The 16,181-nt window shown below is 38.2% G+C and overlaps 1 protein-coding gene across 1 annotated transcript in view; it reads left to right on the top strand.

Annotated features, from left to right (window-relative positions):
- The window catches only part of mysm1 (Myb-like, SWIRM and MPN domains 1), an 85,496-nt gene that overhangs the window by 56,206 nt on the left and 13,109 nt on the right, over positions 1 to 16,181 (top strand). The window contains exons 13-19 of the mRNA XM_052012225.1: positions 795 to 883; positions 2,148 to 2,202; positions 2,310 to 2,360; positions 4,081 to 4,155; positions 6,633 to 6,821; positions 8,374 to 8,506; positions 8,754 to 8,859. Of these exons, the coding sequence (XP_051868185.1) occupies positions 795 to 883; positions 2,148 to 2,202; positions 2,310 to 2,360; positions 4,081 to 4,155; positions 6,633 to 6,821; positions 8,374 to 8,506; positions 8,754 to 8,859 (698 nt within the window). The remainder of the gene's footprint in view (positions 1 to 794; positions 884 to 2,147; positions 2,203 to 2,309; positions 2,361 to 4,080; positions 4,156 to 6,632; positions 6,822 to 8,373; positions 8,507 to 8,753; positions 8,860 to 16,181) is intronic.

Raw genomic sequence — 16,181 nt, forward strand, 5'->3', positions numbered from 1 at the left:
GGAGCAACAATTTATTTCCACGTCAGGGTGGTATGTGATCTGGAGGGAAAATTACAGATTGTGGTGTGTGTCAAAGAATGCCTGCTGAGTTGTCTATAAAGCATCTTGCTAGTGGTATGTTGTGGAGCAGAAAATGGATTTTTTAGGCAGTCATTGAGGTCCTGATCAACCAGATTGTTTTGTCCTAGATGGTGTTGAGCTGCTAGAGTTTTTTTGGACCTGCACACGTGATGAATATTCTATCACATTCTTGACAAAATGTTGAGTAAAAACAGAAAATGCTGGAAACACTCAACAAGGCAGGAAGCATCTGTGGAAAGAGAAAAAGTTGACATTTCAGGTCAAAGGCTCTTTGTCAGAACTCAGAGCTAATGTTTCATGTTAATGACCTTTCATCAGGACTGAACTGTTTCTTGATTCATTGTCTTCATGCATGAGGTTCTCTGGGTTTTCTAATGGTGAAGGTAAAGTCCCCTCTTTTCAAATTTATTTTCTGGCATTCCTCATGGTCTATGCTATGCACAGCAAGAAAGCATGAACTCCTGGAATTTGCCACGCTAATCTGCTGATGTGTTATAGCCATGGGCCTGAATGTCCCTAGCATTTTAATTTTGTTTCCCATGGAAGAAGGCCCAGTAAACCACTCAATATTTTTATTGGAAGCATAACCAGGGTCACCACCCACAAACCCTTGTGTTAGCCATTAGTACTTGCATTTCTCACTGTCAGGTTGTTAATTAAGAATATCAGCAGAAATAAATGGATAACTTTGAATATCTGTTATGAATTTTTAGCATCTCACAGCAGAAGAACTGGCCAAAAGGCACAAGGAAGAGTTGAACAAGTCTCCAAAACCAGCAAGAGGGCCGCGTCATTCGAAGAGGTATAGAATCTTCAAGAGCTCCAAATAGAGTAGTGCATTTGTTCTTTTAAATTGCTTCACTGAAAAATTGACAAGAAAGCCTGATTTATAAAATTTGTTTTTTTTAATACATTAAACCAGTCTTTGGTCCCTATTTGGATACAAAGGATTGGGGGTACATCTAAGGTTTAATTTTAATTAGACATTTATCAAAGTTAAGGGTAATTCCTGGATATTTCAGAAACATTAATATTTTCAAGGTGTATGTAAACAAAAACTTCATAAAGTAGTAAAAATTGCTTTTAGTGAATTCTTTAAGTTAGAAATATTCCTAGAAGGGCAAGAGATTCAGTTCTTTTGGTCAGTTAGGAGAAGTTTAAAAGTCTTATTAGACTTTCATTAATGTAGCGGGGATTATTTGGAAAAATCGAATTTCTAGTTGTACTGACAATCATTTTCACTAGAATCAAAATAAAGCTTCACACAATTACCATAAGTGCATGAAGTTTTGCTAAGAACCTCTTTGTGCCAGCAAATGCTTCCCTTGCCATCAGAACACTTGTATAAGTTGTCAAATAATTGGAATTTTTTTAAATCCCTCTACCTGATGGGTGGGGGTGGTAAAAGCAGCACTAGTTTCATGACAGCTTTAATTCCTGCAAATGGCCTCTTTCTCTCTGGTGTTTTCATAGGCATTTGGAAAGAATGCCTAATAAAATAGAAGACTCATGAATTCAGACAAATCAGGACAAAATTAAGTACATAACAACTTTCTTTAAAAAAAAATCCACATAAAGGACAGAGCATCCACAAAGCCTACTTAACCTTGGTAGTGCATAGAAGATTTTCTAAACTTGAGTTAGTTTTAGTAGTGGTACTACAGAAGTGGGACTGCTTTTCTTGGTTCAAGAGAATAATGTGGGCAGTTACCTCAGGCTTCCCTTCTCCCCGTGATGACAACCCCTCTCCAGAGGTTATCTCATTTGTAGCCTAAAGTTACCCAGCTGCATTGGGATGACAATTGTGTGAGCCAGTCTCCATATATTTTAATCAGACTTCCACATAGAAAGTTAGTTAGCTTGATGACCTACTCCACAATTTCATTGCTCAGTTAGTAAAATCACTATCATCCATAAGTTTTCCCATTGAATTATCTGCAGGGAGCCAGAACTCTTTAAAAATATGCAGATGCAAGGTGCTAGTCAAGTCCTTTTTTTAAGTCAAATGTGGTTTTCCCCTTTGCTATTATACAAGTCTTCAAAAGTTTGTCTCATTTTCTCCTTAGCTCTTTAGATCCTTTCCAGCTGATCCCATGTCTCTGCTTCAATGAAGACAAACTGGTATGAGTTTTAACTGTTTTCTTCAGCTAAAGATGACACAGATAACTGGTTACAATTTTTTTGTATAATTCTGGTATATTTGTTAGCACATCTTTTTTTCATTGCAGGAGCCATTTCAGGTGAAGGTAGCTGTAGAGGCATTGCTCGTGATGGATATGGTAAGGACTATTTTAAGCATTTTTCATTTTTGTTAGCCTTTCTATGCAAGATTATATTGTTGTCAATTTATGAATTAAACAACATACTATAATTGTATTGCACAGATTACCAGCGGACTCATAACGTTTTCTGTGCCTAATGCACACAACAGGTCTCCAAAAAAATAATGATATGAAATAATACAATGTCAATGTCCTAAAATTTTGTATGATGCAACATTGAAATGTTAATTAATTTTTTAAGCCAGCATTATTCATAAAAAACATTTTAATGCATTAAAATTGAGCTCATCTATTGAAATTATTAAAATATGTGATGTATATTGTGGAGTAATGGAAAAAGAAACGCCTTAAGCCAATTTTATAAAAATTGAAGGTAAAAATTTAGCATGTTCTATGTAAATATACAAAGTGCAGTGCTCCACCTGGAAATGCATTTTGTGACCACATGAAATACAAAACTTTATTTTTAAAAATCAAATTGAACATTGTCCATGAATGAAAAACACAGATTATTCCATGTACATTACGTAATGAGAGGCTGTCCGCAACACTAAAACTAAGTTCCTGTTCAGAATTAGCATTGATGATAGTTGTGGGTAGATTGCGTTATTCAATCTGGTTATTTCTGGTCTATGTTCCTAGTAATGTGACTTCATTGCAGAAAACTTGACTTACAAAAGACCTTACAGAAACTTTATATTGAATTAATTCTAACTACTGGACTTAATGTAATCACACCAAATACAGTTACTGAAGCTGTGTGTTCAAAGCAAACTAAAATCCACTGAAGACCTGGAGCTTGCTGGATTGCTCTAGGCCTAATTATCGCCTTCAGTGTCATGATAAATAAATCCTTCCTTAAGATTCTCTGCCTGTTCATTTAGATGTCCTTATCTGCCCTTATATCTTCCTATGTGGCGTGGTGTCAAATTTATTTGACAACATTCCTGTAAAGTATTTTGAGAAATGCTATCATATTATAGGTGCTACATAAATACCGAGTTGCTCTTGTTGTTGTAATGCTGAATGATCTTTTACTGTGTTATAAGCTCTTTTAGGCTGATGGCTTGGATAAAGGACACAAGCTGTGCATTAAGTCACAAAGTTATGCAGATAATGATACAAACAGACAGCCTTTCTGAAACCATAAATCAAAATCAAATCCAGGTTGACTAGTCCATGCAAAATGTATTATACCAACCTTCAAATATATGTTGTGCATTGGGCTTTTCTATTGAATCTTCTATAGGTCTTTTAAAAATAATTTGGTTTCAACCTTGTAGCAAAGTCCCAAGTCAGATTTTTTTTTCTTCTCTTGTGGTTTGGTTTTTTCACATTTAAAGGAGTATTGAACTTAAGACAATCCTTTAGTTAACAAAAAGTAATTCATTATCTTATTTGTCTCCTTCAGTTTTCTGTGGCGATCTGATCAGTGGTTTGTGCATAGATTTGTAATGCAATGGCAGTGCATTTATAATGTAGAGGCATATTAGACCATTAACGTTCCAGAAACTTCTACTTAAATGTTCTAGAAGTGAGATTGTACAGTAAATAATAATAAAAAATTCTACTTGCATCAGTATGTCAGTGTTTCAGTTACACATTCATGGCACAATACTTCTGCAATGTTCCACAACCCAAAGAGTCCAGGTGCATTTTAATATCTTTAACTACTATTTTCTGTCTGCTAGTAATAATGTTATTTACCTTGATTTAGCATGCCCATGTATCCATGGCAGAAGTGATTGGCCTATTAGGTGGGCGATATTCTTCAGGAAAGAGAGTATTAGAGGTAAGCGGGATCTTGATTAATTTGTAATTGCATCTGTTTCCCTCAACACCCCCCCACCCCACCCCCTGCCCACCCATTTGCCAAGGCATTAAGTCAGGATGTAAGACTCCATGGGAGTGTCAGTGATAGGACTGGTTACTTTATTGGTAAATGTGTTATTAATTTGTATAAAATTGATACACACTTCTATTAAAGCAGTGGTTTACATCCCTAAACAATTGTTATGTTATATTTTACTTTAAGTGTTGTGTAGAACATGAGTATGTAAACAACGTCTATTTGGAGCAATTCTGGAAATGTATTCTGACAGATTCTGGGCAGTACTCTCGACTGGCCCATGAAGTCAGAAAGGGACAATTCAGGCTCCAGTCAGTATTGATTGCTCTCTAATCTGAGGTTGAGGGATTATGCACTAGCCAATTTAGATCCCTCTTGAGAACCCCAGTTTTTTTGTACCGTTCTGCAAAAATTGCATTTATAGTGATAATCTTTTGTAATATTAGAGAGAAAGGTTTAACTCCCATCAAACTGAACAGGTGAAACTGATCACAACTTCAAATCCTTCTATCAATAAATTCATTTCCGTGCATCCTCCAAAACTATATTTGCTTTGCAGCCTTTTGCCAACTGTTGTCAAAGCATTGCTTATCTGACTGTTGCTATAAACATCTACATGCTCTCAGCCTTCAGACCAAATAGATTTCAGTTGTGCCTTCCCAGGCACGGTAGTGTAGTGGTTAGCGTAACGCTATTACAGCACCGGCGACCCGGGTTCAATTCCGGCCACTTTCTGTAAGGAGTTTGTACATTCTCCCCGTGTCTGCGTGGGTTTCCACCGGGTGCTCCAGTTTCCTCCCACATTCCAAAGACGTACGGGTTAGGAAGTTGTGGGCATGCTACGTTGGCACTGGAAGCGTGGCCCCACTTGTGGGCTGCCCGCAGAACCTGACACAAAATGATGCATTTCACTGTGTGTTTCGATGTACATGTGGTTAATAAAGATATCTATACCTATGTTGTGGCAGCAAGGTTCGTTTAAATTTGTAATGGTCCGTTTAAATTTAGTACATCATCAGGAAGCAGATAGTGGTGGTGGAAGGTGATCGAACTGGGGGCTTATGACTAGTGGTGTTCCCGAGGGGTCGGTGCAAGCCCCATTGCTGTTTGTCATCTATATCAATGATTTCGATGAGAATGTGCAAGGCATAGTTAGTAAGTTTGCAGATGACACTAAAATAGGTGGTATCATAGACAGTAAAGATGGTTATCAGGAATTACAGGGGGATCTTGATTAGCTGGGTAAGTGTGCCGAGGAATGACAAATGCAGTTTAATTCAGATAAGGACAAGGTGTTGCATTTTGGGAAGACAAATGAGGGTAGGACTTCCACGGTGAAAGGCAGGGCCCTGAGGAGTGTTGTAGAACAGAGGGATCTAGGAGTACAAGTACATGGTTCCTTGAAAGTGGTGTCACAGGTAGATAGGGTGGTGAAGAAGGCTTTTGGCATGCTGGCCTTCATCAGTCAGGGAACTGAGTTTAGAAGTTGGGATATTATGTTGCAGTTATACAAGATGTTAGCAAGGCCATATTTGGAATATTGTGTTCGGTTTTGGTCACCCTTCTGAGGAAAGATGCCATTAAGCTTGAAAGAGTGCAGAGGAGATGCATGAATGTTGTCAGTACTTGAGGGACTGAGTTACGGAGAGAGGTTGAGCAGATTGGGACTTTCTTCGTTAGACTGTAGGAGAATGAGGGTTGATCTTATAGAGGTGTATAAAATCATGAGGGACATGAATAGTTTGAATGCACACAGTATCTTTCCCATTGCTCAGGATTTAAAGAGAGAGAGGTTAATATATTTTTCAGTTAATAGTTTTGAAGATACAATTTGAGTTTTCATTTGTCATTAATGTTGTCATAAATAGAAACCTATGTTTCTTGAATTTAGCAACTCATTAACTCAAGAATCAAGAACATAGGTTTAAGGTGAGAGAGGAGAAATTTAATAGGAACCTGAGGGGCAACTTTTTCACCCAGAGGGTGGTCAGTATATCAAATGAGCTGCTAGAGGAAGTGGTTGAGGCAGGTACATTAACAACATTTAAAAGGAATTTGGACAGGGACATGGAAAGGAAAGGTTTCAAGGGATATGGGCCAAACTTGGGCAAATGGGACTAGCTTAGATGGGCATCTTGGTCGGCATGGTACAGTTGGACTGAAAGGCCTGTTTCCATGCTGTATGACACTGACTATCTTGCAACAGCAGTTTTAACAGCCTTGCAAAAGACCATTAAAATTGGCACAAGAATAGGGAACCAAATATTATGTGATGATGAAAGCTCTATTAACTGAAATAAAATGTTTAAATTAACAGAATGACCGTGATAAGAAAACACTATTGTGATGAAAGGAAAATTGTTTTGATCACTTTGTGAAAAAGATCTATGTAAAGTGATAGACTGTTTTCTTCTTTGCAGATCTGTGTTGCAGAGCCATGCAACAGCCTGAGCACAGGACTTCAGTGTGAAATGGACCCGGTGTCACAAACCCAGGCATCAGAGGCTCTAGCTGGAAGAGGATACAGCATTGTTGGATGGTACCATTCGCATCCTGCATTTGATCCTAATCCATCTTTAAGGGACATTGATACCCAAGCAAAGTATCAGGTACAAATTCAATCAAGGTTCAGAATTAAACACCTTTCCCATTGCTCAGGATTTAAAGAGAGAGAGGTTAATATATTTTCCAGTTAATAGTTTTAAAAATATAATTATAAGTTGAGTTTTCATTTGTCTTTAATGTTGTCATAAATAGAAATCTATGTTTCTTGCATGTAGTAATTCATTAACTCTAATCTATACCTAAAACTAAGGAGAAGCAATAATTAGGATCCTTTTAATGTTTATCATGCTTTAGAAATCTCTGAGCGCGTATTTCTCCATTTCATCATTTAATGACACAGTATTTTTAAGAAGTGACATTTTCTTGGGATTATATTCATTGCAAGAAAAAAATGGGCATCCAACAATATTACAAAGCAATTAGCCAATAGAATATTTTGCAATATGACTAGAGCTGGAAATACTGCTGGCTTTTCCTTTTCCTGTTTCACTGTGCAGACAAATTAAGTTAGATCTTCAGCTGAAATGAAGATTGGGGAATTGGCACAGTTCCAGTTGATCATTCCATTGTTTTGGCATTTTTGTGAGATTTTGACAGGTGCATTATTTTATGCAAAATTGGAGTACTTGATATCCTTGAACCTTGGCAGCACTGGACCCAAGAGATCCTTGGTTAATTCAAGATTCAAAGCAGACTCTATTGAAGGCAGCACATTTCCAAACTTATTTCAGGGATTGTTTAAAAGTCAATGCATAAGTACTTTGAATACCCACTTTCAGCTAAGTACAATATCTGAAACATTAAATGTCCACTCAGCTTGCTTAGGAGCTCTGCTCCAGTTAATGGAGACAAAAAGCTCATCAATTTATTTTTCACTTGAAGGAGCTCAGTTTGTTGAGGTGATCATCAGTCTTTACAATTATAGCAATTCCTTGCTAGTTCTACATGCCAGTTCATCCTTGGTGTCCAGTATCGCTTTTGGCACCAAGGGCCCATTTAAATTTTGAAAGTATGTAATGGTCAATGGTTGATAAATAGTACTGTCAAAAGAATTGTCACTTTTTTTTAATGTTTTAATTCTTAATGAGGCAGCATCCCCCTGAAGGTCACCGTGGCTACTTTTTGTGCTTTCTCCAAGCACATCCTCAGGCACAGGACAGAGAATGGCTGCCAAAAATAATTCTGGCTCAAGAAACTTTACACAATCAGGGGAGAATCCTGGCATTTGGGACAACATGTCCAATTGCACTCTGTCAACATTACAAACAGTTTAGCAAAATGTCTAATTCCTCATGGTGTTCCTGCTATATCTGTGTTAATCTATTTGCAGTCTTGAAATGGAGTGAGATATAAATGCACGTCAAGGCTAAGATTCAAACTGATGGTTCTGATTCATGGCAGATTGTGCTATGTAATACCAATAGTTGCACCATACAAAAACACACTTTTTAGTAAAGGTTTCATTAAATATTGTTTTGCAAAGAGCTTTTTCCTGATTCCTATATAGTGTATTATGGAATATATAAAGTGCATAATTCTCCCATTTTCTTCATATGAAGAGTCTAATTACTGATTCCTTGTTCCTATGCATTTCAGAATTATTTTTCACGTGGAGGAGCTCAATTCGTTGGAATGATCATCAGTCCGTACAATAGTAGCAACTCTTTGCCTTATTCCCAAGTCACATGTCTTATAGTCAGTGAAGAACTCAGTGCAGATGGCAGTTTCCGTAAGTATGGACAGTTGAGAACATCTCATGACATTTTTTAGGAAGACAAGACAAGACCCCTTCCTCTTCCTCTACTACACCAGAATATTTTGCATCCAATCTTCACACTTTTAGATGGGAATTGCAATGCTCCCATGAGTATCCTTTTTGATTTACTTAAGGCTGACATTTACCCAGTAATTATTATATGACTGTTGCATACATTTTTTTAGAGGAGCTTTTGAACCTATGTTTTCTTTTAATGTAGGCCTTCCATATAGATGTGAGTTGAAGCAGTTGAACGAAGAACCTCTGTGGGTACAGTTGATAGATAAAGCACGCTGGATAATGGAGAAGTACAAACTATCCCTTAGGCAAGTAATAAGATACGTGTTGTTGATTTAAGGAAGGAGTCTCATCTCCCACCTATAGTGCTGTGCATTCTTTCCTTCTGGTCTTGCTTCTAGTTTGGGTGCTCATTGCTGGTAATCTAATTAACAAACATGCACACAAATGCACATGCAAACATACATACATAGTGCATCAGAATTATCTAAAACTGGGATCTTGCATCCATAGTCACATAATGTTTTCTGTGTCTCCCCCAAATTCAGCATTATGCTCAATATAAATTATCTCTTTAACTCTGAACCTGTCAGTTCATATTCAATTACAGTTATCCACAGGCATTGTATTGTGTGTGGCTTATCCTTTACCTGTTCAATTCTTCGACATTGAAACTAATGAACACTTAATTTTTAAAAATTTAAATCTTTTTCCTGTCACTTGTGTAAGTCATTGGCTATACATGTAATTGGCTGTGATGAACATGTTCCCATGTTCAATTTTAATTTAAAGCAATATTTCAGATACATTTTTTCATTATCTCCATCTAATGTATTCCTGAGGGATCTTCTGCTGGACCAGTCCTTTCCAAATTATACAGTGTTAAGATCCTCCTAACTTTCTTCTTTGCTCATATCTTTGATCCCATAGATTTTCTTTGCACTAGCACTGGTGATTTAATGTTACCTTTGAATCATAGAATCGCACAGGACAGAAACGGGCTCTTTTGGCACACCTCAGCTGTGCCAACCGTGCTACCTGTACTAATCCCATTTGCCCGCACTAGGACCATATCCCTCTGTCCCTTTTCTATCCAAGTACCTGTCCAAATTGACTTTTAAATATTATAATTGTTTCTACCTCTATCACCTCCTCTGACAGTTTGTTTGAGATAACCACCATCCTTTATATGAAAAACCTACCCCTCAGATCTCATTTATATTTCTCCATTTCATCTTTAACTTGTGCCCTCTAGTTCTAGACTCCCCTGCCTGGGAAAAAGGTTATCTATCTATGGCCCTCATAATTAAATCAATCTCAATAAGGTCACCCCTCAGCCTCTTGCGTTCCAGTGAGAATGAATCCAACGTATCCACTCTCTTTATAACTACAGCCCTCCATTCCAGCCAGTCTGACCAATGCACTTTCTCTACTGCTACCGTATCCTTCCCTTAGTGTGACAAACAGAATTGCGCACAGTATTTCAAATGCTTTATAAAGAATGTTCTGTACAACTGCAACATGACGTCCCAACTCTTGTAGTCAGTGCCTCGGCATATGAAGGCAAGCATACCAAGTGCCTTTTTCACTTTATCCACCAGTGTTGCCACTTTCAGGGAGCTATGGACTTGTACTCCAAGGTCTCTCTATACATCAACAGTCATAAGGTCCCTGCTATTAACTCTATATGTCCTACCAGAATTTTACTTCCATTTTGTCATCAAATGTGATGACTTGTGCCAGTCTGACCAATGCACTGTACTATTTTCTTTGTTGCTCTAATCAATATTCTTTATGGATACTTGTGACTCTGTGGATTTTTTGTGAGCCCTTTTAGCTCTGAAAAAATAGTTACACAGCATGGAAATGGGCCCTTTGGCCCATCTCGTCCACGTCGACCAAGAAGCTTTCCTGAGCTAGTCCCATTTGGCCCATGTCCCTCTAAACCTTTCCTATCCATGAACCTGTTCAAATGTCTTTTAAATGCTCTAATTGTACCTGCCTACACCACTTCCTCTGGCAGCTTGCTCCATATACCATCACCCTCTGTGTGGAAAAACTTGCCTCTCAGGTCCTTAAATCTTCCCTCTCTCACCCTAAACTGTTGTCTCTAGTTTTAGACCCCACTACCCTGGGAAAAAGGCTGTGACCATCTACCTCATGATTTTATAAACCTCAATAAGGTCACCCCTCAGCCTCCTTCGCTCCTGAGAAAACAGTCCCAGCCTATCCAGTCTCTCCTCATAACTTAAGCCCTCCAGTCCCAGCAACATCGTTCTGAATCTTTTCTGCACTCTCTTTAGCTTAATCACATCCTTTCTATAGTATGGTGACCAGAACTGCACACACTATTCCACGTACTGTCCCTATTGAAATTTGTGGTTTTATTTGGGTTAACTTCATTGTGGTAAGGATGTTACCGATGCTTTCTATTGTGGATACTTGGAATACATAACTACTCAGAACATATGCTATTTTGAAATTGTCCTTAGCTTGAAGCACAATTACACTTTTTAATGTTATCCTTTATTTGACTGCTGTCTTCCTGTACTATAATAATTTTGTATTATCGTAGTTAACCTCCATTGCCTTGTTTTATTCCTCTGTTTCTCCTTGTTCATCTCATTTCCAATTTAACAAGTTTCAATATTATATTTTAATCATCTCAGTGCTGTAGATCCTTTTCATTTAATTTTTAATTTGATAATGCACTTAATCTGAAGCAGTGGTTTGAGGAATGTATTTAACGTGATTATACAGCATTATTTAGAAGTTTTCTCTGCTAATGCCAGTGTGTTATTGATCAACCTGTTCAAATCTATTATTTATTTGTATTTATCCCATTTACTGTTAATTTTTTTTGATATTTTTCGTTGTATTTTTGCCCTCTCTTAATGCAGAGATATGGCAGCATGGTGGTTATGTTACTGGCCTACCAATCCAGAGGCCTAGGCTAATGACTCAGAGTCATGAATTCATACCCCACTATGGTATCCAGGGAATTTAAATTCAGTTTCCAAATTGATTAAATTTGAATTGAAGATCCGGTATAGGTAATATTGGCTAACATATTGTGATAAATACTCATTTAGTTCATTTTTTGGGGGGGGGGGGGGGGGAGGGGAGAGAATATTTACTCCTTGCATAACCATGAATCCGAACCCACAGTGCGGAGGGCAGTAGAGACAGTCCAGAAAATTATAGGCTGGTGACCCTTGTATCAGTGGTAGGGAAATTATTGGAGAAGATTCTTGGAGATAGGATCTACTCTTATCTGGAAAAGTTATTAGGGTTAGTCAGCATGGCTTTGTGCAGGAGAGGTCATGTCTTCCAAACTTGATTGAATTTTTTGAGGAAGCAACAAAGATGATTGATGAGGGTAGGGCAGCGATTGTTTTATACATGATCTTTAGTAAAGCTTATGACAAGATCCCTCATGGTAAACTGATCCATAAGATTAAAGCACATGGGATCCATAGAGACTTGGGTAGTTTGGATTCAAAATTGGCTTGGCCACAGAAGACAGGGTAGTAGTGGAGGGGTGTAACTCTGACTGGAGGTCTTGTGACCAATGTGTTCCAAAACGATCAGTGCTGGGACCTCTGTTGTTTGTGATATATATAAATGATTTGGACAAACATGTAGATAGGTTGATTAATAAGTTCGCTGATGACACAAAAACTGGCAGAGTTGTGGATAGTGAGGGAGGTTGTCAAAGGATTCAGCGGGATATAGATCAGTTGAAAATATGGTCGGAGAAATAGCAGATGGAGTTTAACTTAGACAAGTCTGAGGTGTTGCACTTTGGGAGGTCAAATGTAAGGGGATACAGTAAATGGCAGGACCTTTAGGAGCATTGAAGTAGAGAGAATTCTTGGGATGGAAGTCCATATCTCCCTGAAAGTGGTAACATAAGTAGGTAGGGCGGCAAAGAAGGTATATGGAAGGTGTAAAGAAGTCTTTTTCCCAGGTTGGAAATGACATATGCTGGAGGCCATGGCTTTAAGGTGAGAGGGGGAAAGTTTAAAGGAGATTTATGAGGCAAGTTTGTTTTACAAACCGAGAATGGTAGATGCCTGGAATGCACTGCCAAAGGAAGTGGTGGAAGCAAATATGATAGCAACGTTTAAGAAGCAGTTAGAGAGGCACATGACCAGGCAGGGAATTAAGGAATATAGACCATGTGCAGGCAGATGGGATTAGTTTGGATTGGTATCATGGTTGGCACAGATGCCATGTCCCAAAGTGTCTGTCCCTTTGCTGTACTGTTCTGTATAACACTGACGAGGACTCTTGGCCCCTTGTGTCTGTTCTGAGCTGCACAACCTAATCCCATCTTCCAGCAGTAGGCCCATAACACTGGAGGTCACAGCTCTTCAAGTACGCATCCAAATACTACTACAGTAAAAATTATAAAAAATGTCAGATGTTTGAAATCTGAAATGAAGTCTGCCAGAAAATGCAAAAAAAATGCTTAGCAGGTCAGGCAGCATCTGTGAGATAAAAACAAGAGTTAATGTTTCAGGTCGAAGGCCCCACATCAGAATAAGGAATGAGAGGTAAAAAATAATCCTTGAAGTTGCAGAGAAGGTGGTGGGAAGGATGGATGAAACAAGGGGAACGTTGTTCAAACCTGATGAGAAATTCTGTCTCTGACACCGTTTCATTCAGTGTGTTCCAGACCATAGGAATCTCTGGCTGAGAAAAGTTTTCTTTATCTCCTTATTTTAAACCTGTGTCCCCTGGTTTTTGACATCTCTGTGAAGAGAAATAGGTTCTTTCATTTTACCCTATCTGGACCTCTCATAATTTTATACACGTCTGTTCTCTTTGTCTCCTGTATTTCCCAAAGAAAACAACACTTCTTTATTTCCAATATTTCCTTATAGATTAATTTTCCAGTCCTGGCAATGTCCTGTGTACCATCTCCAAAGCAATCGCATCTTTCCTGGAATGTGATGACTATAACTGTACACAATACTCAAGCTATAGTCTAACTAGTGTTATATTCAGTTCTCGTATTATCTCCCTTCTCCGATATTCTATGCCTTGGCTCTTAAAGAAAGCATCTTGCATGGTTTTTAACCATATTATTGACCTGTCCTACTAAGCTTTAAGAACCACTGAGCATACAAAAAAGGTCTCTCTGTTTCACCGTACTTCTCAACTTCCTACCGCTTCTTACCCATTCTCTTCACTGCCCCACTTCTGTGAATGCATTACTTCACACTTCTTTGCATTAAATTCCATTTGTCATTTTTCTGCCCTTCTGGACAGACCATCTGTACTTTCCTGCAGACTAAAGCTTTTCTCCTCACAGTCAACCATGTAGCTGATTTTTGTATCATCTGCAAAGTTCATTTTCATTCCCCCTACATTTAGAGATAAATCATAAATATATATAACAAAAAGCAAGGGACCAGTTACTGAGCCCTGTGGAACCACACTGATAACAAGAACTTCTGTTGAGCGTTATCCTTTTAGCTATTATCTACCTTGGAGAGTAATCTGGAGATTACTACCTTTGAGGACCCACTTCTTAATCTCTTGTAACTCCATGAAGTCTAGCTACAGGTCCTCATTGCTTTGTCTGTCTAGGTGTTTGGAACCAATGACCTCTTCATCTTTCCCTTGCAGCTGCTCCTTGATTCTGGCACCAAGGTGGCAATACACCTTCCTGGAATCACATCTGCAATCACCACACTGCCTACTCCCCTAATAACAAAATCCCCTATTTCTTTTCTTGATCTTCCTCCTCCTTCCCTGGACAGGTGCCACAATTTTACCTCTGTGATCACTCCCCAGAAAATGCACTGATTAGAGACCTGGATGTTCTCAAGGGTGCCCTAATCAACCTGCCTGCTCCTTTTTGTCTGCCTGGCAGTCGGCTATTTCCTCTCTGAAGGCACTCTTTTGATCTGTGGGGTGACCATCTCCCAGAAAGTGTTAACCATCAAACATTCAGCCTCAAGGATGGATGTCAGTGCCGTCAGCGCTTGCTCAAGCTCCTCTGGTTGATGACGCTTCCTGCATCTGTGATTGTCCAGGACACAGGAAACGTCCTGGTGTTCTCACAGAGCACAGGATGTGCATTCAGTAGGCTGAGGTACCCTGCCTTGTCACCATTTATTAAATTAGCTCACTAAGCAGAACAGCGCCTCTTCCCCTCAAAGTACAGAAATCTCCCACTTACCAAAATCCTCTGTCAATGCAGTGCTCCGTCGAATTGCACTCAGTAGTCTTAGCTGTCCTTGGAAATAATCTGGCAAGATGCAGCTTGTCCTAGAAAGTGGCTTATTATCACTTTCTTAGGGCATTTAGGAATGTGCAGTAAATCCCAGACTCTATGAATAAATGTGCTTTTTAAATTCTGAGAGATGAAAATTGGGTAGATAGGTAAGTACTCTATTACAGCAGCAATGATCTCTCCCTTGTAACGAGGATTGAAAGAAGTGGTGCAGTGGGGAATTATATCATTTAGAATTGAGAAGAAAATCTCAATAACTCACTCATGGCTTCTGCCAGTCATGAATTGTTAGTTCACTCTTTACCAAAATCCATGCTTCATTATTCCCTATTGAGCATGCTGTATTTATAGTCCACATGCAGCCAGCTGAGTAGTTCATTTTAACCATCATATGTTAAAGTCATGCACCCAGAGAGATGCTATGTCAACAATCAATTGAAGAAATTGATCAGTCAACCCATACAGTGTATTTAAAAATTTAATATACACAGACCACAGATTCTCATATATATCTTGTAGAAGCTCTATCCTGTTCAAACTTTCCTGATGGCTATGATTTCTCACTTCTGGTAGTGTTTTTTTGCACCTTTTTAATTGCTTCGATGTTCTTTTAATAATATGGAAACCCAAACTTTGCAAAGTAATCTAAATGCTGACTGACCTGTGTTATATACATGTTTAAGATGCCATTGAATTCCCTACCCTAAAGAAAAATCTCACTGATTAGTTTTAGCATTTTAATTGCTTTTCTAACTTGTGATGCCTTTTTTAACAGTATAGTTAGCTTATGTTTCTAATTTCCCAAAAAAACTGCATCATTTCATTTTTATTAATGCTAAAGTCTATTTGCCATTTAACAGTCCAAACCTGTGTTGAAACTTGAATCCAGGCAAGAATTAAGAAATTCCAAAGCATAAACAAAAATGTGTCTTATCATTATTTTTAGACATTTGATAACTCATAGCACATGACATTTTCTTTGTCCTCTTACAACAGTAAACTTCTCAGATAAAAGCAATTTCAAGAAAATTTTTGGAATGCATCTCTCATTTTAATTAGATAGTCATAATTTTGGTCTGTGTCATAAAGCTGTCTGCCAACATAAATGTAACTATCTTCAAGGTTATAAAAGTTGTAGGCATGAAGCCTATTCATTGTACAGAAGTTGTGGGATTATATTCCTCGGATATTTAATCTGTTTTTCCCACATAATATTAGAAACTGACTATACTCAGAAGCTTTTCAGCAGTAGATATATTTACAAACACATGAAAACCCCAAACATTATCATGGAACTAACAGAGTAAACACACCTTTCTCTTCCATGGATGCTCTGTGTATTCCATGGATGCTGCTGGGCTGGGTACAAAGCATCAATAGTTT

Source organism: Pristis pectinata, chromosome 3 (genome assembly GCF_009764475.1).
Source record: "Pristis pectinata isolate sPriPec2 chromosome 3, sPriPec2.1.pri, whole genome shotgun sequence".
Lineage (NCBI taxonomy): Eukaryota > Metazoa > Chordata > Chondrichthyes > Rhinopristiformes > Pristidae > Pristis > Pristis pectinata.